Below are 26,038 nucleotides of genomic sequence, written 5' to 3'. Positions count from 1 at the left end.
CCAGACATATGTCTTGTCTTTTCCTTTTTGTTCTGTGCTCTCTGGCAGAAATCTTTTGTAGTAAAGAATACTACACAGTATTGATTATTGAAGTCTCTGCAGGGTGGAGCTTGGCACTGGAAAAGGGGTAAGAAGCATTCTGGATGCAGGGTTGTGCCCATGATTGGATGGCTAGTATTGTTGTTGGCAGTGTGAAGGGAAGTGGGAGAGTGAGCTGAGTAGGCAACAATTAGGTTTTATTTCATGGAGTTTTAGCTTTGTTTTGGGTGCCTAGTATCCCAAGCCTTGGAGACAGCTGAAGTCGCTTCATCTCTGGCACATAATTTCTATTTCAGAGATGTCTGACAGATTATGAAGATCAGAGAAAATAGTTAGACTTTCCCCTCCTGGTCATGTGACCTATGAAATTCTCAAAGAAGCCAGAAAGTCACTAACCAATTTTTATAACACACTCTGGAAGTTTTCAAGGAATAAAATCAAGTTCACTAGTTGAGAATTTGTGGCCTCCAATTTTTTCTTTTCTTTCCTCCAGTGAATATTTGCTCCACTCCAGTCCTGTAACACCTCTCCATGATTTTTCAAAGACTACTGATGATAGCTTGGTAATCACAACAGTCAAGTCTATCTTCGTTCACAATGCCTTAGTAAATTTAACTCATTAAGGAGGGTAGGTGCACTTTCTTATTATCTATTTGTTTTTAGTAATTGCTTCTGTCCTTTGCAGTCTCAAGAACCTTAGCGTTGGTACAGAAAATAAGGGAAATAAGAGTGGATCTGCTTTCTTTCCATCACCTGATAATCATCATTCTTGACCTTGAGTAGTCTTGTCTCATTTTTTGGACTTCTTTTCCTTTACATAAATAAAAATTTCATTTTTCTACTATTTCTAGATTTCTTCAGCCTTGGTTCATTCTGAACTTTGGTACTCTTGACAGTATTTTTTGACAGATTTATGTCTATACCAAATACTTATATTCATCTCCCATTATTGGACCTCGTTTCCATGTTCAACATAAGTTTTTAAAAATCAAATTGTCTGAAAAGTGCATACACACTGGTCTCTTTAGACAATTTCCTCTGTACTCTTTCATCACAATTGTTTCTATTTGTAGGAAATTGTCTAAAGAGACCAGTGTGTATGCACTTTTTCAAAATTTTCAAAATTTCACTTTTGAGATCTTTTCGCCTGTCTTGGACATATTCTCCCAAAAGAATTTTAGTCTATCAACTAGTATGAATCCTTTCCCTGAATTTTTGAAAATCCATTCTTCTAGGGTACTTGTCAAACTTTGTTTTTTTTTTTTTTTTTTGGTTCTCTAATAATTCAATGGAATTGCTCACCAAAGGATCCCTTCATTTTTAACCTAGAAACTTTTTAAGTGAGACTCTTGTGCAGATTAGATATTTCCTTCTGTGCTTTTGAACAAAGAAATTATTAAGTCTCATGTCATTTATTGTTTGCTCTACTTTGGGTTACTTCAACCTTCCAGACATCTGCTAGACACAAGGTTGAAGTAACCCAATCTCCTATATTCTCCTTCACTGATGGACTTGTGATCTGTTTCCAACTTAAATTTATTTCCTGTTTGTTGTCCAGATGGTTGCTAGCAAACCATGACAATATTGCTTGTCTTTTGGTCTTTACTGATCTTCATTCAAATATTTTTTCCCAAGCTCCCCGATTCTAAATCCTGGCATTCCTTCACAAGGAATATATCTTCTTAATAAGCAATAACATACAATGATTTTCTAATCTTTTAATAATCCTGTTTATTTTGAATAACATTCACACTTTTAGAGCCATACCCCAAGCAAAGGATTCATTCCATCAAGTAGTTTATCTTGCATTCAACTGACACTTTGTCCATTTTTGTAGATATCTGAGGCAGGTAGGTGGTACAGTGGATAGTGTTGGATTTGGTGTCAGGAAAACTTAGGTTCAAATCCTGCCTCAGTCACTTACTAGTTGTGTGATCCTAGGCAAGTCTCTTAATTTGTCAGCTTCATTTTTCTCACATGTAAAATAGGGATGACAATAGCACTTATGTCATGGGTTGTTTTGAGGATCAAAGAGATAATATATGTAAAGTGTTTTGCAAACCTTAAACTACAATAAATGCTAGTGGGTCTTGTTGCAACCTTCATCCTTAGATTTTTGGCTCTTATGAATTTCTGGGCATATTCATCTCCTTTCTACAATATAACTACTCTTTATTTCCCTTTCTTCCCTTTGCTTTTCAGTTTAAAAAGCTTTTGAATCCATTCGCATAATTGTAGCCAATTTGTTAAGTCTACTTTTCCCTTGTTATTCACATGTGCTTGAGCCATGGTCTGTCCAGAATCCAAATCTGATTTTCAGACATCATCTTTTACTCTTCACTTCCCTTATATGTTTTTCTTCTGAAGCTTCTAAATCTTCACCACTGCTCAAGAGTTTATAATCTTCAGCAACATCTTCTAGATTTCTTCTATCAGTATCATTTACAGGCAAATAAATTATCAGAAAAGTAGTATTCATATGTTTTGATGAATTCTGGAAGATTCTCTGTTACGTCCTGGACCCAAGAAAACTGCAAACTTCTTTTCTGCGAACAGATATACTAAAGTGGATGAAGGCTGCCATTCACTCATCACTACTTTTTGTTCCTCTAACACCTTTTAGAATAGATGATCTTCCACTTAACCCTATGGGTATACATTTTCTTCTCAGATTGGAGGAAAAGCAATTGCTTCCTCCTCAGAGAATCCATTCTCTCCTCTTTGGTTTTAGCCTCCTATCTGTTAAAAAACAAATAAAGGCTAAGTACACCATGCTGTTTAGATGTTACTAGAAGGGCTAAGAAGAATATTGGATACTTAAAAAGTGTGTTTGGAGGGAGTTAGAAAACTGCAGTGGTCACAAGTGATATTAATGACTGTTTCTGAATGTTACATAAAAGGGACCTACCAGGTATAGGCTGAAACAGAAAGCACAGCAACTGTGTCTCTGTGGTAGGACATAGCTCTGACACTGTTTTTTGGAAAACTTCCTAGAACTCTATTTATGGGTGCAGAGTGAAAGAGTTTTCTTCCTCTGTTTCTGTTACTGTAAAAGTTCTATCTTCTGCACTTCATTAACAAATAAAGCCATTCATGCCATCTAAATATTCTCAGGTGTCAAATTACAAATTTTGAATAAAACACATACAATTTGAATATGCATCTTTCAGATTTAATAACCTTAAAAAAACCCAAAGAAGTCAGATATAGTCTTAAAAAGGATAGAAAAGAGTTTGTACGCAACTCTAGAGAAGATCACTTACGTGGAATAGGGTATGCAAATCTGTCAGGGTGTTTTGTAATGAGTGTATTTTTTATATGTCTTCTTCCAACACCATGTGCACCTATTTCATAAAACAAAAGAGGATATTTACAAACTCAAAAAAAAATCAAGTTACTTTTGATCACTAAAACTAGTAGGTCAGTTAATAGTCAAACTTACCTAGTAAGACAAGTGTTTTCCTTTTAAATGCTGGCAGTTTTACAACTTCTTCATATGTAACAAGATCTAATTGATCAAACACTAAAAAGCAAAAATTTGTGAAAAAAGTTACTGAGTTAAAAGAATTCATGCAAGCTTTATAGAAAGACATTGCTATTTTACTGGCAACATTATGGTAGTGATAACAACTTTTTAAAAGATAGAAACAAATTATATTCAGATATAGCTAAAATATATATTTTATACAATTAAAAAATTGTCATTTAAGTTTTACAGGAAAAATATTCATTTTAGATCTATGAAAAATGCACCTTAAAATCACTGACATCTAAAAATATGTTAAATACATGCACAGAAATATGTTTGTTTGAAAGTCTTGCATGTTTCTCCATGCACTACTCATCAAATGTCACAATTTCATTCAAAATTACATGCTGTTTAGATTTTTGCAATGGTAGAAAATCAGCAATACTCTAAAGAAAAAAAAATCTACAGATAATGGCCAACACAAATACAATATCAGCACATCTAATATTAATTAAAAGTAGTTAAATGCCTCCATTAGAAAATATTCTTTTTAGAGAATGATGAGAAATGGATGGAGAACCAATTTTCAACATTCTGCTTTAAAACTATTGAGATGATAGCATGCAGGATTACTCTTAAATTCAAGAAAGATATTGTGCTAGTAATAAATTTCAAACCTTTAACACGTGCATTTCACAACTACAATTTATAAGTGTAAAAACGGCAAGTTTTAAAATTTCATTATGGTTTAGCTCAACTTCTGAATGTTGATTACTCAGCATAAAGGACTTAAATACAAAAGGAGTAAGTGCTTCTTCTGAATGCTATAATTTTATCCTTCTATGTTTATATGAAAAGATGGGAACTATTTCAATATAGTAATAAGCATTTTACATTGAATTGAATCCAGTCATATGGAAATAGAATGAAGGCCAAAACAACCTGAAGGTGGAAAGTTTTGCAAACTGGAAATTTTGTCATCAGTAAATTTTGAAAAGAAATACTTCTTTTAAAAAAGTCTTTTTGAAACTTTTTGTTTTTTCTGTTGAGAAACCAATTTTAAAACTTCAATTAACGTTTTCTGAAAGGGAATAACCATCATTATTAAAATTAAAATAATTCTAATTCCCATATTTACTTGAAAACTTTGATAAAAATTTTAGTTTTTAGGTCAATGGTGGTTATCTTCTGCATCCCTGATAACACCCCAAATGTACCAAGGAGTGAGTTTAAATTTTACTTTGATACAACCTAAAATTTGCATAAACACTTCATTTTTGAGCTGCTATTATTATTTTTACAAAATTCTGAAGATTAAGAAAGGAACCAAAGAGAGCAGAGCTGATTATACAGAAAAGCTTCTATTTAGTAAAAATCACACTACCAAATGAAGATCTGGATAAAAATTGTAGTATTAGGTCTACTTCTGATAATTAGGTATCAAGCTCCTCAGAGCAAAACAGTTTAGAAACATAAATTGTTAGAGGCTGCAATGCAATTCAGTGGAAACCTTAAACTTGATATTTAGGATGTTTGAAAATAGGAAAAAAAACCTTTGATATTCTCTAAGGGTGTAACCAGTGTTAACAGAATTTTTTCTAGTAACACTGAATAGGAAGGTAATAAGGGATATTTGGAAATCTTGTCTTTTAAAATAAAACTCAAAAGCTAGAAATTTTCATGTATTTATGACATTATCTGCACAAAACTCCTGAAAATGAAGGAGATATCCTCTCTATTATGAAGCTGTCTAGAAATATTTTAGGGGTGAGGGGAGTATGAAGAAGAGCTACAAAAGTAAGTAAGAGGGCTTAAGATACTATTTTGGGCACTGGTGTTTCTAAATAGTTTTCAGTCAAGAAAGGCAGGATTGTGAAAGAAATATGTTGACAGATTTAAAAGAGTCAGCTATGAAGGAGGATCAGAAGTCAAGACACCTGGGACAATCTATTCTATACTAATTGGCTAATTCACTTCACTTCTTTGGAAATTAATGGGGGTGAAGTAGACAGTCTCTAAAGTTTCTGCCAACTCTAAAGTTATAAGTTATCAAGTATAAAATATTTAAAACTAATTAAGCCTATCATAAAAAAAGTGCCAGGTTTTCTGAATGGGTTAAACCAGTCCTTTTACTTTAGGTTTACTCTAAATTCTATTCTCTATTCAATAGCCCATTTAAAAACCACACAAACACACATATACACATATGCACAAATGTGTTAGATACCAACAAATAAACAAGTATGGTATATACTCGTGCCCTAACTATATACTAGCAGCAAAAGAAGGGTTTACTCTGGTCTAAATGAGATCACTACATGGTTATAGGGTTTCAAAACAAATGAAAAAGGACTTTTAAGTACATAAGAGATATAAGGAATACAAGGAGAGCATTTAAAGACAGAACTTTTAAAGTTTATGTGCTGCTAGCTGATAAAGAAAGGAGTTATTAAAAGGAAATAGTAAGAAGCAAATAAAGAGGCATAGTCACTTGACGGGTTACTTACATGCACAGAGGCCATTGGGAGTAAGACAGCATGAAAAATGTACAGGGGTCATTGAGATATGGCTTGTATTATATTAGTAAAATAAAAAATATAATATGCACAAAATAAACTTTACCATGCAATATTCTAAACACAAGGCAAATAAATCACATTAAGAAATGATAAATGCATTTCAGTAAAAGTCTGGCAATACCCTGGTATACAGCAGTCAGTATTTCTAACGTGGTAGCAAGCACAATTAAGCACTTCTAAAAAGATATTTTGAAAGATCTTACAATTTTTCTGAGAAGAAAGAAGTGAGAAGGATTGAAAATGAAACATTAAAATATCACTGAACAAGTCTCTAATATTCTTGAAGATAACTGAGTAACACTGAAGAAAATATCCTTTTCTAGTTCATATTAAATGCCTGATCTAAAACTGATTTACTTGGAGTTCTAAGTACAGAGTGTCTTAGCAGATGGTCACTGCCTTTTCATAGCAAATGGGGTTTGTAATCTTTCTGATACTGGAGAAAGTACACTTGCTTTGAACATCAAATAATAATCAAATTCATTTCTAAAGCTTTAGAATGTCTAGTACAGTTTGTTTATAACACTATAAATGTTGGGCATGTTACTCAAAAAGTTAGCCACTTCTTTTAAATATTTAGGTAATCATTTCCCAATTGACTTTCATAAGGAAACATTTTTAATATTAATTTTGGGGGGGAAAAGTTAAAGATATCTTCAAATAAACATAAAACTTACACTTAAGTACTTGCATATTAAAAATAGAGGGAATATATAGTGCATAATATATAGTGCAAAATTCTAGGTATATGGAATTCCCATTGCAATTGACTAAGACAGTGACAAGGACAGAGATGGTTTACTCTGGGAGCCTCTACTAGTGATACACATACACAAAAAGTTATCTAAAAACAACCTCTGGGTGCTCCAAAAATGCCTATGATCTCAAAATTTGACAATAATAGAAGAAAAATTGACAGTGATAACTGGGATCTCCCATTATTTGTATATAGGGAACAAGAGAATATCCTTTTTTTTTAGCCTAGTGATCATATAATTTCGTGGTAGTGATTGTGGGATTCAACTACCAGCTGATGATCTCAAAAAGCTTCTGAAAAAACAAACTATAGAAATCCACTGGAGTTTGGGTTTAGATTTTACTGATAATCAATTCAGTGGGTTTAAATTTTACTGCTGAAGAGTACAATGTTAATCATTCTTGAAGCATTTGTTAGGTTAATAACAGCTCTTTATGTAGATGGTTTATTACAATAAAGTTTAATATGTTCTGCTAAGAACACCTGATACATTCTTGATTTGACAGCATCACCCCTTAAAATGTTAAAGAATTAATGAATTTACTCTCCAAATTTGTGGTATTTAATCCTGAGGCACAACAAAAAATCTGGTGGAAAAGAAAGACAGGAACTTTGGAAGAAAGTGATGATGTGCTTAGACTTCCAAATGGAGAAAGGGGAAAAAAAAGCTAAGCATTGTCAGCCTCTACTTTGTAGAGAAAAGACAGGTACAGCGACACCTTATCCTGTCTAAATCTTGTTTTTCCATAGTCACTTGCATGTTGTCTCCTTCGTTATATTCTAAACTCCTTAAGGGGACAGACTTTTTGGGGTGTTTGCATCTTCATCCCTTAGCAGATAGGGCTTGTGGCTAATGATTGACTTACTGAGCTAAGGATTCTAAAAGGGATGGTTCAAGAAGTATGGGCAGTTTTAGGAAACAGATTTATGACAATACATTCAAAATATAAAGCCTGGATAGAAAGAAAAGAGAAGACACCAATGAGGCTGTGCAAAGGTCAAGTTAAAAAAAAAAAGACCCTAAGATTGATGTCAAAAAGGGGAGAATAATGTAAGGTTTGTGGAAAAGATAAGAAAGCACAAGTACCACTCAAAGCTACCTTTAGAGGAATTTTTTTTTCAAAAGGAGGAATAGGCTCACTTTTTGGAGCAGATGCTGCAATGCTAACATGACAGAGAATAAGCAGAATTATTTGTATCTATTGTTTCATTTTTTCTTTCAGAAAGAATGATCTTTAAATGGAAAGGTCAGACAAAACATGACTAAAGCAAAATGAAAATTCATGAAATATAAAGAGATAGTAAGTTGACATTTAGTTGCTTTTAATGACTTCAGATCCCTTGGTCCAGATGATTATGTCTCAGGATCTTGAAAGAATGAAGACAAGATTGCTGAGATGCTGTTGATAATCTCAAATTAACTATGGAAAACAAAAGAAGATGTTGGAAGACCAGAGACAAGGAAATATAGCAATTTTTATAGGAGATTTTTAAAAACCTCACGAATTTAGAAAACAACAAACCAGTAAGTTTGACATAGATTCCCAAAAAAGTTGTAGAGTATATTATTATGCAGATTGTATTTAAGTATTTAAAAAGTGATCATCAAGAATCTGTATGGATCTTCTCAAAACATTAAGAACACTGAATTTTCTTTTTATTAAATTAGTAGATTATGGGAAAACTATAGGCAGAAAGCAACTGAATTCTAACAAGTCATTTGATAAAGTTTCTATTTGTATCTATGTATATCAGAGAAATTTGGATTTCATGACATTACTGTTCAATTCACAGACTGCTGAATAAATGTAACTGCAACATGTTGATTAATGGGAACTTGGAAGGAGTTGTTGAGTGGTATGCTTTAGGCTTCTGTAGTTGGTTTTGGCCTCTTCAAAATTTTAATCAATGATTTGATGAAACAGAAACATATTTAATAAGGGTGGAATGCAGAATCAATATTCTGAAGTGGAATGCTGGCTCAGCATTAAGAAATAAAAATTTAATTATATTTATGCATATAAGAAAATAATATACTATATGTACAAGTATAGAATAGAATAGAAAAGCAATTTTGAAATCTGGACTTATACTTAAAAAATATCTAGGGATTTAATTGTTTATAAATTCAGCATAAGAAAACAGTCTGACATTTGCCCAGAAAGTTAGATTAATTATAGGCTAACTCAATATAAATATACTTATGAGGGATAATAATCAGTGAAGAACACATAGAATATTATCTTCATTTTTAGAAGATTTAGGAAGGAATTGGACAAATTGATATGTACTTTGAGGAGGATGTCAAGATGATGAAATGCTTCAAAACCACCTCTGGAGAAGAACATTTAAAATCTTTGAGATGAGCAAATGATAGTTGCTCTTAATATTTTACAAAGCTGTTATTTGGGATGAGATAGGGTTATATAGCTTCTGAGGTCCTTTCTAGCTCTTGATAAATGATTCTATAAAATCCTAGGACATGGCTAATTTGGATCTATGCTTTTATATGATTTCATATATATGACTGATATATCTTGCCTTATGAATGAGTGGAAAGAAGAGAACTTAAAAAAATTAAAGTGTTTTAAAAGCCCCAAAATTTTTAAAAATACAAAAAAAAAAAAAAAAGAAGAGAAGGAGAAAGAGAAGAAATCTGCGTGGATCCATAGAGATCCATTGTCAATGGGTAGGAATTATAGGGAAGCAGATTTTCAATATCACCTACTAGTAGTTAGCTATTCAGCAATGAAGTAGAAGGTCTTGTGAGGGAATGAATTTTTTCCAAAGTAATTAATTATTAGCTTGCATTTATATACCACTTCATAACTTTTAAGGCATTTCCCTAATATGAGAGGCAATTCAGTTAATGTCCCAATGAGGACAACTGAGGCTGATATTAAATAACTTTTCAGAGTTACACAGTTACTAATTGCCGACTCCTGTAATCCAACTTAGGTCTTTGGGTTTTATTCTCTCTATATCAGGAGTGTTAAACTCACAAAGAAACATAACTCTGAGTACTATATATGGACTTAAAATATAGATAATGTTAATGTATGGTTTCCTATCATAAATAACTAAAATATTTCTTTGTTATATTTTCTTTTTGTTTGAACTGCCCTTGGCAGTTTTCAAGACCTTAAGTATGATATTTCTGTTCTGCACCATTTTGTTTCATATCAAAACAATGTTCTATCAGAAAGTGGATGAACACAAGTCTTGGGTTTGTAGAGGCTCAAGACAATGATTCCTGGCTTGGAATTTAAAGATCAGATCCCCAAGTTTTGGCTTTCTATTACCTACTACATGTATGACTTAACCTGCTTTTTGCCTCAGTTACCCAATAAAGGGATTGTATTATTTGGTCTCCAAGATCCTTTCCAACTTTAAACTGTGATCTACATGATTCTACTATATGCAGACAACCAAGCCCAAGTTTTTCTTCTATAAAACAGTATCTGCTTTGCCAATTTCATAAGACCGTTTGGAGGACCAGATAGATTCAGACAATACATAGCTCATTTTTGTAATGTGCTTAAATTTTACAAAATACTAAGACAATTATGTGAAATTGAGTATTTTCCCCATTTTATAAACAAGGAAACTAAGGTTCAGAGAATTTATGGTTTGATCAAGGTCACCTAGTAAATGGCAGATATGGAAGTAGTTCTTTACGCCAAGTCTTTCCATAAAGTACAATACAACTTTGTTACCATTATGCTTATTGGGTAATACGCTGGACTAGGTACCTGAAAGGTGGCTTTTAGATCTGAGATAATGATATTTTTTAATAATCTGTAATTAATAAGAAAATCCTCAGCAAAAGAATAGTCTCAGATGTATACTTCAAGATTTAACAAAATTCTGGACTTAGCTTTGAAGGTATTCTTCTGTTAACATCTCACCTCTTTGTGGCCTTTGGGAGTTTCAGTTATTTTTTGGGTGACAGGTTTCTCTATTCTCTATCAGGAGATTTATTAGGGAGGAGGTTAGTAAACAGAGCAAGAGAAACAAAGGAAGAAGGGAAAAATTCTGGCTGCTGTTTTCTATGTTTTTCATTAAAATAACATTTCAAAACTGCCACGAGAACAATGCAACATTTTAAAAATTATGGAGTTAAGACTTTTCAATCCATATTTAACTTATTTCTTGTTTTTCTCCTCAAAGCACCTGAAAATTTAATACAATACTCCATATACCCTTCATTTGCTGTATATATGTGTGTTCTGAGGATGAACTGACAGCAATGATTAGTAGTTTCCTTGCTTTCTAAATTAATCACAATGTTATTTTAATACAATTTGGCATTTAAAAAATTTTAATCTTTATAATGTAACTTGAAAAAGTCTATGAAAATAGTCAACAATAGATTAAGCAATATCACTGGTAGTTTAGTTCAAGTATTCCACTGAAACAAACCACGTTTTTGATTATTCAGAACTCTGATACTACTAGAATATTTAAAATGAAGAGAGATTAGTTTACATTCATTTTGTCTTGTAATACTGCTAGCTAATATAAAGCAATCAGATCCAAGCTAAGAACTTCTGCTCTGTATGCAGCAGCTGCATTCAATCATATCTTCAGGAAAACACAAATATCAAACACAAGGTAGCCACTTAATAAATGGTAAACTGAATTGTTGAAAATAAAAATCAATGCAGGGTAACTAAAGTGAAGGAAGAAAACCTTTCAAATTTCAAATTAGATTATGAAGGCATACCCACTACACATACTATTCCCAATGGTCACTATTGATTTCTGGAAAAAACAAACTCTTAAGAGTCCTTAAAAATTTCCTTTGCTGAGTAAGTATTATGGGAACAACATATTATATTTCAACATAACACAAAGTGTTTGTGCCATTAAGTGCCAAAACACTGTATTCTTTCTATGTATAAAAGGATTATTGGATTTATTTAGGTTTTACTGTTATACATCTAAAATACAGGACAATTTCTGAAATTTTGGGAAAAAATTTTATGTCAACATTAACTCCTCATAACAATTTCTTTATTAGAAAAGGTTACTAATACATAAGAAGTACTGAAAATAAAATAAATTCCATTCTTTATGTCCCTTTGCACTTTCTTTTAGGTGACACTATTTTTGCAATTGTAATGGGAATTCAATTATTATGCAATAATCAAACACCTATTTGTTATAGTTGCAAATCTGGACACGTGTATGTTTCATATAATTTTACCTAATAGATAACTACAATGGTAGAGGGGAGGCTTAGTAGCAATAAAGGACTATAGAAAAACATATCAACTTATATAATCTGCTTTAAAAAAAAAAAATCACACCTGCTTAATCCTCTATCAAAGTGGAAACCAAACTTTCTGGGGTATGAGACTGAACATTTTGGAGCTCACTTTTTCTTATACATAGTAAGTACTCCAACAAAATCAAAGGTCAAGAATGACAACAGAAGAAAGCCAGGAGCTGGGAATCTGAAAGAATAGCTTCATTAGAAGGTATATTTCCAAGAAGTGGGCTAATTTGAAAAGAAAGATTCAGACCACTATATTTATCTGGCTATAGTGTATTTTCATTAATATTTACAAAGAACATGACTAACTGCTGTGATATCCCCCTTACACAAAGTGGTATTTTTTTTCAATGAAGAGGAATGAGACTTTTCTCAAGTAAATGGAAAATATAAACAGACACAAAAGTTTTCTGAAAAATGGCCTAAGATCACACATAAGACATTTTAGTTATCTGGGCTGGGATTGAAAAGATTCTCTTTAATCTGGATAAAGTGTCATTTGACACGATTTTGGTGACAGCTACGCTCTCTCCTACCTGCATTGTGCTTTGCTAAATATTTATCTTTGTATTGCTTCTTCTTCTTCCCAAACCAAGTACAGCTGGCTTGCTGCTCCTGTTTGGTCTTCTCCATAGCAATACAAGCTACTCTCCTAGCACAGAAAGAGAAAAGAAAATTTAGCATATAGGTTTATCTTGGCATAAGCACTGCTGACAAGAAACAAGATCTTATTTAAGGGGGACATGATATGCCAGTATTTATTTTCTGTGTAAAATAAAATTTGAACTTAAACTCCTTTAGTCATAGAATTAAATTATCTTATAGTTCAAAAAATCCAAAAATAATTTAGAAAATATAAAATGTATTCTAGAAGTTTCCTAGTTATGTTTTTTTTTTTAACTTAGGATAATATTAAAACAAGTTTGTATTTCAAAAGAATGTGTCATAACATGGGGAATCATCCATAATCTGGAATAAAAAGTTTCTGTAACTTATCCATGAAATGGGTAACTGTGTGACTATCGTCTGTTAGAGTTCTTGGCATGGTACTTATATACAGACATTTCAGTAGGCATTAATATTTTTTCTATATATGGAGTTTGTGGGACCAACTACATTTCAGCAAAACCTGCAGAATTACATATTTAATTAAAAGGCTGGGCAATCTTTACAGTGCAATCATCTATGCAGCCCTATAAGTTATTACTAGAGTGACTCATGAACTCCAAGTTTTCTGTTCTTAAGACCTTTCAAAAATCAGATTTAGATCCTAGAAGAAATGTGTTCACAGATCCACATGTCCAAAGTACTGTATAGTTTGAGTCTGAGCTAGCTCTTAACATGAGAAGTCTCTATAAAAGAAGATATATTCAAAAATAGCAAGAATTATGGCCCACAGTCACTTGTTTTTAATAGGAAAACTAAACACTTGCTCAGTAGGTTATAGTTATACCCATCATTTAATCAGTAATTTCTATTGTCCATTTGTGTTGAAAATAAGACTACCCATACTTGGATCTTCTCTATAATACTAAAAAAAAAAACCCCTAAGATTTTATTGTAATATATATACACATAGATAGGCATAAAACATAATATTTATGTTACAATAGAACTTCCAGTGGCAACGTGTTTTTTATACAGCGTTACTGTGTGAAATTGCTCTTCTTTTAATATTCTTTAAACTCTATCCTAAAGCAGAAGTTAGTGGTATCCAAAGAGGTTTTGTTTAAAGCTTTAAGAAAAAAGATTTTAAGCAATTATAAACTATTATCATTAATGGAAATAGTTATCAAGACTCTTAAAAATAGTTATAACATTGTTTAGATGAATAATATGATTGGTGGGAATTGATTGGAGTATACAGAATGATTTAATATTATGTTTATGATATGACATTTAAAATAAATTTCATGAAAGTAGGTAGCAATAATTACATGACTAACACTCCTAATTAGAAACCATGTTCCTAGATAACATGTTCAGGATTTCACATTCTTTCAAATGGAATTGCTAATACTGCTACCACATTTGACTATGAAAAGTCTTCAAAATCAGATTCACTTTACAGATAATATGAAGAGTTACTGTCAATTGATGAACCAATTCATCAAAAAATGAGTATCTCCTCTGTGAATAGACTTGGAGCAAGAAGAGCTAAAGATGACTAAGAAATTAGAAGCAGATTTCTTTGCAATGGCTTAATCATGCTCATACAGTTCCTCTTAGGTAAATGTCCAAAGATTTGAATTTTTTAAAGAAGGGAAACTGGGAACACTAAATTATCATAGTTTTAATACTTTTCAATACAAAATACATTTTTGTTAAAACTGATAATCACAAAGAAAATAATTTTGATTATCCTGAAGGCACAATTTATTTTAAACCATAACAATCTGAATGACCTAAACTCCAAGAATATGTAGTTTTTAATGAGGGGGAATAGGAAAAGAAAAAGTATATATTTTAAGGATAAAAGATGTCAAAAAAATTTTAAGACAGTAAATAAATTGAATGAATTCTCCAATTATCTATAAGGAACTGACATGCTGCAGATATGGATTCCTTCTATATTCCTAACCTAGATTTTTTTTGGTCATTGGGGTAAAAGTACATATAACCAAATATGCTAATATAATAAATCAAAAGTGAAACACAGTTTTCTTTGAACAGAAAACAAAAGCATACCATTCTTGAAGTTCAGGAGAAGGAATGAGACCTGCAGTACCATTTTTGGAGTTTTCCAGTTTACCTTGCCACCAATTGTGGTCATCCTTACTAATAATCTGGATAATATCACCGACTCTAAATCGAATACCAGCTTCCTTGCATGGGATGAGGTCATCCTTCGCTGGATCATATTCAAATTGTGCTCTTACATAGATCTACAAAATAGGATTTTGTAAGTAAAGGTGCCATAATATGTTCTTCTAATAACCACATAACATTTATAAACAAAAAACCAAAAAGATGAAAGCAAAATGATAGATGAAAATGAGGAACAAAAAACATCTAAAACTAGAAATTAAGTGATGCTATTGTAATATAGATGATCAGGACCTGATTACCACTATTACATTATCTTTAATACTTAAGGGTTCTAAAAATTGCAAAAATATCAACTTTCCCAGTTAAATGCTGCTTTTGCATTTTATAAACATTTAACCATTTAGGATTAAAGAAAGTTTTCTTTTATTGAAAATTTGATTTTAAGCATTCATTACCCTAAAGAGAGTAAGTCTTAAATTATAGGGAGAAGTGTTTTTAAATGACTAGAAAGAGTTTTAATATTTAGCATTAAACCTGTCATTTTAAAGCCTAAATATATTTTTTAGTGATGCTTATATTAAAGCAATTGATAATACTCCTTAGCAGTGCTCACTTTACTCTTATACACTGCAATTCAACTTATTCTATGTAGTAGCAGAAATTGTAGGCTATAACAATATCAGAAATATGTGTTTCCAAATGCTAAAGTTAAACATAAATACAATTCAAGGTATGTGTCCCTGTGGTATTTTGCCTTTTTTGTGGATAGACAGTTATCATGTTATCTCTTTTTGATGTGCCAATGCAGCTTCTAAAGCATTCCCTCAGGCTATACAGTTCAAGAACTGAGTTTCAGATGCAGGGAGAAACCATGGAAAGTAGTGTGATACTGTGGAAAATCAGACTGATGTAGAGTGCTAATCCTAATTTTGAATTCTGACTATGTAACTTATTACTCATGTCATCTTGAATAACAACAAGGATACCCTCCTTGGGCCTTGATTTCATTATTTGTAAAAAGGAAGTATTTAATTGTACTACTTCTAAGGTAATGACTACCTAGTGAACACTGTTAAATCAAAAAGACAGCACATGAGCAGCATTTTACAAACAAACAAAAAAAATAAGTAATTTTTGTTGCTGTGCCTTCATTTTCTTGGTAAAGATACTGGAGGGTAGTTTGTCATTTTCTTCCTCAGTTCATTTCATAGATAAGGAAACTGAGACAAACAGGGATATGTGACTTGCTAAGGGTCACACAGCCAGTAAATGTGGGTGACTGGTTTTGAACTCAAGGAGATAAGTCTGTCTGATTCTAGGTCCACTGCTCTGTTCACAGTGGCACCTAGCTGCTCTAATCACTATAATTACATAGTTGGCATATGCTAAAAGTACGCAATGACAAATTTTCCCCATGGATATTAAAATACAAGTCCTTCAAGTTTGGTGATAGGCTAATTAGAAAAGGAATTAATTAGAAAAATAAAATTTGGGATTCAAGTACTGCTAAAATTATTGTTTCAAGATACTTTATTAAGGGAATCGTTTCAGAGTATCTTATTAAAAAGATGAATTTAAAAAAATAAAACATTTACATGATTATACCATGGGTGAAATGTCAGTTTTCAGTTTATATGAAACACTTTTATAATTACATTGCTTATTACTAAATTTCAAATAAAAATCTAACAAAGTTGTAATTTGAATAATGACAACAAATTGTTAATGGTTAAGTCACTGTAAAACCAATCTGACTATTTCCTAATTTTAAAAAATTAGCTTTTTAGAAATTCAGCCTGTTAAAAGAGCCAAACTCTATGTCTATATTTAAAACCCTATGCGCTTTTAAATTTTGGCAATTAGAAAATGGTTTTCCTAGTGGTAAGCACCAGAAATAGCACTTAACTCAGTATTTTGGGTATCTATCATGACTGTAAAACTGTTAAAGAAGACAATTTTAAATCATCATCCTGATGTCTCTGGCTTAGTACAGAAGCCGGGGTATCTGCACCCTTAATTTCACTTTCCATTTCCAAAGGGTTTTTAAAACCCCAATTTAACTTAATTTAATCAATGAATGCTTTAATAATGTTTCCTGCTTAGTGTTTTTGACCTTATACATTGTTTGCCATTAGATTCAAACAAAATTTAGTTTCATTTCCATCTCAAAAGTCCATACACAAGGCTGAATTCTTAATCAGAAGTACCAAATGTCAGGTTGAAATTACAATAACGTGCAATATACAATGTACAATATATGTACATTAAAAAACACATAAAGAATTAGTCATGTGTAATGTGTTAAAATGAAATGACACCAGCTTTTAAAGCTTAAATGTTATAGACCAATATACAAAAGATATGGGATGGAAAAGAATAAGAAGGGACTGGCTATTAGCAACTAAGTTTAGAAAAGTTTCTACAGAGGTATGTCTATTCACCTGTCGTCCTTTTGGTTGGGTAGTTGATGGCAAGTCCTGTAGAATAAAGCCAACCCAGGTGAAAAATTTTCATTTTACTTTTCAAGAGCACAAGGCAATTTGTGTATTCTGTTAGTTATAAAATGGTAAAACATAAGCCAAATTTATATTTTAAATATGAAGTATTTTTCAGAAACACTTTACTTAATGAAGAAATAAAACCCAGGCCATTTAGCAGCAAGCTGAAGAAAGCAGTTAAATTTAAGCAGACAGAAAATATGCTTTTAAGAAAAATTCAGCATCTTCAACACAAAAGCACCTGCAACTGAAATTCCACCTCCCCCTTTAGATAAAAATTAAAAAAATAAGAAATAAAAGAAAATATTATTGCCCTTTTCAACTCAGTAATGGTAATCTGTTGGATTTTAAGAAAATTCAATATTTATATTTATTTTTACAACCTGAAAGTTATTAAATATTAGATATGTCATAAATTATTGAATAGCCTAGGTCTATTTTGAAAGTTTAAAAAAGGTGACAACATTTTCATTATCTTCCACAATTCTCTCTTTTTTTTTCCACAATGCTTTAATATGAGTACCATGCAACTGGGATTATTTCTAAATTGTCATTTTTTACATATTACTTGAAATTTTTATATAGCTCAAGATATCTGAGGATACTTAAAACTGCATTATTGAAGTCCTAAGTATTCAGAATTAGAAAAGTGGTAGCAACAACACTATTATGTAAGGTAGGTGTTGCCACCTAAAATTACTCTATATTTTAAAGTTTAAAAATAAAAATCATTCAAAATTTTATATTTTTTTAAAAGCACTAAAATTTACAATATTGCTGTTCCCCAAGTTCACATGGAATATAAAGTACTTTGTGTTAAAGATGTGATGATAGCGTGGCTTATAGTGCAATCTGAAGCCATTTCCTTTTGCTTTTCATATCCAGGCAAGGCTCATAGTTCACAAAAATTGTGCACGTACCACAGCAGCAGAGGGCACACCAATTCATAAACTTAGATAGCGGAAACTAAAACACATTGTGAATTATCTTTCAAAGCATAAAATATGAGAATATCCCAAATATCTGCTCTGCAACGTACTTTTAAAAAATTTGTTAAAAAAAACACTGAAGAAAAAGCCTTTGCTTAGGTTTCAGAAAAGTAATACTGAGGGTAGGCTGGAAACATTTTTGGAATGTCTACAACTGGGGTACATTTATAGCTTTTTGAATTTAGCTCATTTACAGAGTCTTTTTTTTATTTAAAGAAGAAAATGATGAAAAATATTTTCCAGAAAACCATGTTGGAGTTGTTATGGCCCTTATATATCAGCAGAAGGACAATATTCCCACTGAACACATATGACTAGAACAGTGAGCAGGTGAGCACCAACAAAACGTTCACACTTTTGCTGTGTGTAACTAGAGGTCTTACCGAAACAGAATTGTTGGTGCTGCTATGACCATTAGCTGGGGACTGTCTGGAGGTAGAGGGGGAATCTCTCTGAAATAAGATACAAGGTTCATTAACACAGCACTATCACAGGAGCACAGATATTTACATGAACAGTTACGGCGACAACTTGACAACCATTTGGGGAGGATTTATAGACTTGCATAATTTCATAGAAACATGACTGATATTGCAAAAAAGGAAAATGACAAATCTTTTAAGTATATGAAGACCTCATTCATTAACCCACTTGTTTTATTCTTCAACATTTTGTAACATTTGATTTCCTTAACAGATACCCAGGAAAGTGAAAGATTAAAATTTCAACAAGCATAATTGAAAAACAAACCTCACTAAATGACTGTTGTACTAAGTATCTTAACTATGACAAGTTAATACAATATGAGAGACTTTGCATGAGTATTTCTGAATTTTGAGATCCTTCAGTGTCAAATATTCCTGAAAATATTTGAAACTTGCAAAATATTGACAATATTTAAACTTATTCAGAATCTCCTTCAAACATGATGCTAAATTTTATGAGTAAATAAGGGTAAAGAGAAGTGGGATCACTCTTTTAAAAATTTAGTAGATTGATTAATATCTCTAGGTCTATTAAAATGTTCACCCTTTGTTAAAGTCCCCAGAAGTAAAATTTGCCTATTTCAACGCTACTTTGTCCTACTGATCACACTTATAATCAAAGTTATCATACTCAGAATTATTCTCAGGCTCTTTCCTATTCATTTTATAGATATTGGTTTCTTTGAAAACCAAATGAAATAAATAGAAGAGAACAAGGCAAGTGGAGGAAAAAATCATTAAGTAAATCTGGTTTTGTTACCAGCTTTCTTTTATGCTTTTGGCAATGAAAAGTTAGTATACTTCATTTTTGAGAATGTTTCAAAGATAATTTGTAACTTTTTTTTTTTTTAAATGAGGGAGAAGTACCAAGCCTGCTATAGAATCCCGAGACAGACATAAACACTATAAAATTTTGTGTGTATGTATGTGTGTATGGAAGTGGTGATAGAGGAGAGAAGCTGTGTACCAAAAGTAATGATTCTCTAAGTAAGAAACCTTTTTTCTTAGAGGTCCAGAATTTAAACTTATGATATCTATTGTTGCATCCCAGTGTCAATAGATATAAAACCCTTAAACTTTGATCATGTTATAGTACCAACTAAAAGTATCTTTTCATTAATACGTTAGCTTCTCTAGAATATTTAACATTACTTATATTTTCCACCTTTTTCTGCCCACTCATATTGTTTTATTTTGAACACCAAGTTTTATATAGAATCTTGGATCTGTTTTTAATTTGTTGGGATTACCCTTAATTTGAAATTCCAAGAGCAGCCACCATGAGGAGCTCAAGACTAATACGGCAGAACCTATACTAGATCCGCTATTAATGTATTTTATAGCTCACTAAAATCTATAGGAAAAAGACACAAAGACACACTCCCATTCCTTCTAGATACCTTGGAGTAAAATATAAAATCCTTTGAATTTTTTCTTTTGTAATTTATAGGATTTAATAGAAAACAGCAGAAATAGCATTATTCCCCAAAATTCCCAATTTTCTAAAGAACCTTTAATAAATTGACCATTTAGAAATTAACTTAATGAATACATACTTTATACCAATGTATGTGTGTGTGTATATATATATATATATATGTATATATATATATACATATACATATACATACATACAGACTTAAAAAAAATCCCATTGTGAAGGAATATTATTTAAATGAATGTGTAATATGGAAAGACTGATACCATTTACATAATTTATATCATCTTTTAAAATCTGTCTAAAAGGCAAGCTTTTCATTTTATCCAATAATTAGACTAAAACTTGATTAATGTCATACAAGGGAACTACTGTAGCAAATTTAATTTTTCATAAGCATTATAAAAATAACTTCTAACAAATCCACAAAAGGTCTGCATATATCTATTTTCTTTTAATAGTTTTAAGTCATCAATTTAGTATTACATATGCAAATTATTCAATCAGAATTGTCACAATTATTTGAGTAAATTTCCTGAAACAGAAAAAAGATCTCAAGTCAACTTGGACATTATGAGATCACTTGTCATGTTCTTGGAAAGAAGAAATATTTATGAGATTAGTAACAAGGAAGTGAAAAGTTCTTCCTGGAAACATTACTGCAATGATCTTATTTCTTTTCTCTAAGAACCTATCTTCTCTTCCTTAAGTACTCAATCATTACAGGACTCTCTCCCTTTAGTTTAGATTTTGAGTTGCAAAGCATTAGTCAAGATGCTGACGAAATTCATATGGAGCTTACACACTGAGTAGTCGGGTGGGACCCACTCCTCTGTTCCGTTATCTTTGTTGTAAAATTGGTGTGCATGATCTAACAGCACAGGCAGAAACAATTTTCCAGAAAGCAATAACATTCAGCCATCAGCAGGCAGTTAGTTACAGAACTGAGAAGAAATGGAAATGGTTCATTAGGTTCATTACCTCACAGGATGAAGACTGAGTGCGATAACTTGGCACAATCTTGAAGGTAATACTCCCCCGCATTTCCCTCTGGAAAATAAAGGGTGTTTTTTTCTTTATAAATAAATGTTGCAGGAAAACAACCATCCTAAGAAACTATTTAACATTTGTGAGGTAGTCACTGAAGGCCTCAGCACATATTATAATTGCATTCTATAATAAAAAAATGAAGTAGTGAAAAACTCTGGTTTACGTTATATTCTATGAACATAAAAACTAAGGTTTATGCATATTTAATGTGCAACAGCATATACATTGATTGTATAATACTTTTATCTCACTTTTTTTTTATTCCTGACATTCCTACAGTAATGAATTAAATGAAGGAATTCCATCATGAAAGGGCTAGGGGGTGGGGGAAAGAGATGGTATATGATTTTAAATAGAGTTAGATAAAGCCACTTAATAGCTTTAAAAAAAAAAACTGATATGGGAACCAATTTTTTTCTTTTTCTCTCACATAGACTTTGAGATTAGATAGTTAAAAATGAAGTTTATCTTCCCCTTTACCTTTCAGAGTAAATAAACTTCTTGCTGTGATTTTGCTGACTATAACCAATGTGCAATTAACATTTACTATAAGCCAGGAACTGTGCTAAGGAATAGAACTACAAAAAAAAGTTAAAAACATATTTCCTGAACTTAAGAAGCCATTATTGGAACACAGCATGTCATAACTATATACATAAGACATACACAGAGTAAAATGAAGGTAACTTCAGAGGAAAAAGGCAGCCATAGTGGGAGTAGGAAGGAAGGATGACAATGATAGAGGTCGAGAGAGGACTAGGAAAGGTCTTCTGTAGAAGGGATTTGAGCTGAGTACTAAGGAAAGCTAGGAGGCAGATGTAAGAAGGCAGAGTATCCTAGGCATGGAAGGGCAAAGGTACTGTGTAGTGAATAGGATAGTTACATATAAGGGACAGTAAGTGGGCTGGCCAGTGTAGAACATAATAAGGGGAATAAAGTATAAAAAGACTGAAAAGGGGCAGGCTGTAAAGGGCTTTAAATGCTAACTAGAGGATTGATCCAGGCAAAAATAGGGCGCCACTGGATTTTGTTGACTAGGAAATGACATAGTTGAACTTGTGTTTCAGGAAGATCACTTTGGCAGCTGGGTGGATGGTCTACAATGGGGAGACTTAAGGCAGAGCCAACTGAAAAACTACTCTAATAGTTCAGATATGAAGTGAGAAGGTCTTCTACTGAACTGGCCTCTGTGTAACCCAGTAAGCAAGCCACAGTTATAAATATAAATGATCATAAAAGATTTATTATACAATGTTCATGGCAGGAGAATGGGGTATAGTAAATTTAGAAGTACAACATATTGGCAAAATGGTCTTTATGTATCTGGTGAAAGAGGAAATATTGAAGACAAAAATGTTGAGCAAGAATATGGTTTTCTACATTTTCTTAGATAAAGAACCATTTATCTTCTGATGGACGTGGTTCTCTTCAATAATGAGAGAATTCAAACCATTTTCACTTGTTCAGTGATGAAGAGAGCCATCCACACCCAGAGAGAGAAGCATGGAACTGAGTGTGATTCACAACACAGCATTCTCACTCTCTCTATTATTTGCTTGCTTTTTGTTTTCTTTTTCAGTTTTTCTTTTCCTTCCTTCTTGATCTGATTTTTTGTGTGCAGCAAGATAACTGTATAATTATGTATATATATATATATATATATATATATATATATATATATATTATATATATATATATATAATATATATATATTGGATTTAACATGTATTTGAACATATTTAACATGTATTGGACCACCAGTTCAGGGAGGGGATGGGAGGAAGGAAGGGAAAATTTGGAACAAAATGTTTTGCAAGGGTCAATGTTGGAAAAATTACCCATGCATATGCTCTGTAAATAAAAAAAAGAAACATTTATCAAATATCTGTTGATTTTTTCACATTAATAAAGCTACTAGAGACACTTTTGTAGGTAAAAAGAAAACACGTGGTTTTGTAAAATTTGAAAATAATCTCCCCACCTCCCTGCTCCCAATCTTAGAAAGATAAAATATTTACTTACAAGCATTTTTTGCAGCTGTTCCACAGTTTGGTTAGCTACACTGATACCATTTATTTCTCGGATTTCATCACCTACATGAAGTGTACCTAAGGAATTAAAAAAGGAAATAATTATTTTGATAAAGACAAAATGGCATTTTTAAGAATAAAAATTGATTTAAATCAAATCAATAAAACAAAAACATTAAAATATCAAAGAAAAGCATTTTAGAAAGAGACTTAAATTTGGTTCTAGTACAAATGAGAGAAAGGGTAAGAATAGCAACTAGCCAGCACTGGAATCAAGGAGACACAGATTAGATTTGGGCATCTGACATATTTCCTGTGTGACTTTGGGCCAATCACTAGTTAACTTGTGTTTTCTCAGGCAACTAACTTTAAAACTATAGGTTGCAGAACGTGTTGATTTGCATTGATAGAGGGAGTTTTCTCAATGGGAGTTATCTATGCCAATAAAATAAAACATTCAATTAAAAAAATTTGGTGTAGCAAATACTCAACTTAGGCAAGAAATATCTATTTATAGGTTTTTGAAAGTAAACCAAAATTAACTTTGTCATTTAGCATTAAGTATCCTATTTAATCAAATAATCCGGTTATATGATACTGACATTAAAGAGGTATTACCTGTCTACTTTGCCTTGTATCCTAAGATGGATCTTTCCTTCTGATTTACAGGTAAAACCTTCCATATGTGTGTTATGTCCACTGTTAGAAAATGAGACTGGCTTACTATTCCATTTGTATCCCTAGTACTTGGTTCAGTATATTGTATACAGTAAATGCTGAATTAAGTAATTAATCCATGGAGCTCAAAAAACATCTTCTATGCTACCCTTTCCCTTATGCTCTCATTTCTATCAGCAATACCCTATCCTTACCCAAAACTCCTATTTTCCTGGAACCATTGTTTCTATCATTAATAAATTGCCCTATTTTTATCATGCCTTTCTCATTTTCTTGTGCTCATGGAAATCTTGCTTTCTTCAGAAGATACCTTATCTCTTGCCACTGTTTTCAGAACTGGCTACTTCTTATTTGTTAATATTCCCCATTACTACTATATCACTGTTATAAGCTGTAAGATAAATCTTTGCTCTCAACCATCACTTCAAATTTTTCATTCTATTATTATAATTCATCAACTTCTTTTGAGTGTCACTGGGTACTGTGTTCATTTCTCCATATCACACTGTTCACATTCTTGTTGCTATCACCTAGAGACTTCCATTGTCACTATGTCCAGATCCCTCCTTTCTCAAAGACACCAATTATGTGTTCTACTGTACAAGGCACTGGAGATACAAAGAAAGGCAGAAGACTGTCCCAGTTCTTAAGGAACTCACTGTCTAACCTCAAACTGCAGAAAAAAGGCTTCACTGCAAGCTTCTTCTCCTCTGCTCTATACAGCAAAACTTCTATCATTCTCTAAGTTCTATAAACTTCTCTGCTCCAGGCTCTGATGTTGCTCTGGGGTTCCTTCACCTTCATCTACAAAGACTCAGCAGATAAATTATTAATTATTATTATTTTTAAAGTTTTCATGGAAAATGTTTGGCCTACTCAGAATTTATTCTTTGTTGAGATCTTGTATTTGCTTGGAAATACTTCCTGTATTTCTCGAGCAGATATTATCACATCAAAATGTAGGCACCTTTTCTGGGTTCCCATGTTTTTCATTGACTAACATTCTCACCTGTTCACTGCCTATCCCAGTGATTCTGAACTCCTGGTTGCCATGATTCAAACTCTGTTCTTTATCACTTTTTGGATGACTCCTTAATTTCTAACCTTCTCAACTCATTCCACTCCTTAATCTCCCCATTATCACTTTCAGGATCTTCATTTACTGCCATCACTTTCTTCCTCTGAAAATACTCAATTCATATTTACTATTCAAACAAAAGTCTGGTAGCTGTTGTCTACCAAACTCCTGTATATTTTCCTTCCTTTCTCAATGAATTCAATACCTGGCTTATAGCAATTCTCTTTTCCCCAACTCCTATCTTCATACAAAGGGACTTCCAACATTCATACTGACATTCCTTCAAACACCCTAATCTCCTCAACACATTCATTTCCCACAACCTACTCTTTCAGCTCACCTCAACTACAGAGGATGGTCATACTCTGGATCTAGCTTTTATTTACAAAGTGTTCCACTTCCATATTCATGAGCTCTGGAATTCCTTTATTTAACCACACTCTCTTGTCATTCTACCTTTCAATCTTACACATGTTTCTTCATACTCAGCAATCTCCAATGCTTTATCTCTTCCATACTTTCCCAGACCATCAGTATTGGAGAGCACTGGCTATATTTTTCTCTTTTCCCTATCTTGATTCCTTGGTGAACCAATTAAACCATATAATGTCCTTTTCTTTAGAATCTCTTGCTCCTATATCCTATTACTGATCTTGCCTTAAGCTTGGATTACTCCTACCATCTGCTGTCTTAGCTACAATTCATGTGCTGCTGAACAAAGCTAAAGAGAAATTATGAAACTGGGCCAACTAATCCACTATAAATTTGTTATATAATCTTATTCTTATACTTTCCTAAACAACACTATCCTACTCACCCCAGCATCATTTCTAAACCTTTTTATCTGTCCAAATCTCTCAAGATTCCCTCCCTTCTATTCTCTATCCTAGCTAAGAACCCT

General features: G+C 32.3%; 1 protein-coding gene across 13 annotated transcripts in view; it reads right to left on the bottom strand.

Moving 5' to 3' along the window:
* CASK (calcium/calmodulin dependent serine protein kinase) overlaps nt 1-26,038 on the bottom strand; it is a 430,649-nt gene that overhangs the window by 11,998 nt on the left and 392,613 nt on the right. For 4 of the 13 annotated variants that reach the window (XM_051984997.1, XM_051985000.1, XM_051984999.1 and 1 more), the window contains 8 exons: nt 23,374-23,459; nt 21,283-21,351; nt 18,762-18,830; nt 17,333-17,368; nt 14,811-15,007; nt 12,659-12,774; nt 3,482-3,562; nt 3,303-3,383 (listed from right to left, as the gene is read on the bottom strand). In XM_051984997.1, the coding sequence (XP_051840957.1) occupies nt 3,303-3,383; nt 3,482-3,562; nt 12,659-12,774; nt 14,811-15,007; nt 17,333-17,368; nt 18,762-18,830; nt 21,283-21,351; nt 23,374-23,459 (735 nt within the window). The remainder of the gene's footprint in view (nt 1-3,302; nt 3,384-3,481; nt 3,563-12,658; nt 12,775-14,810; nt 15,008-17,332; nt 17,369-18,761; nt 18,831-21,282; nt 21,352-23,373; nt 23,460-26,038) is intronic. The other 9 variants (XM_051984998.1, XM_051985001.1, XM_051985005.1 and 6 more) reach the window with 7 other exon arrangements.

Source organism: Antechinus flavipes, chromosome 3 (genome assembly GCF_016432865.1).
Source record: "Antechinus flavipes isolate AdamAnt ecotype Samford, QLD, Australia chromosome 3, AdamAnt_v2, whole genome shotgun sequence".
NCBI classification, from domain to species: domain Eukaryota; kingdom Metazoa; phylum Chordata; class Mammalia; order Dasyuromorphia; family Dasyuridae; genus Antechinus; species Antechinus flavipes.
This window is presented reverse-complemented; position numbering and strand designations above follow the sequence as displayed.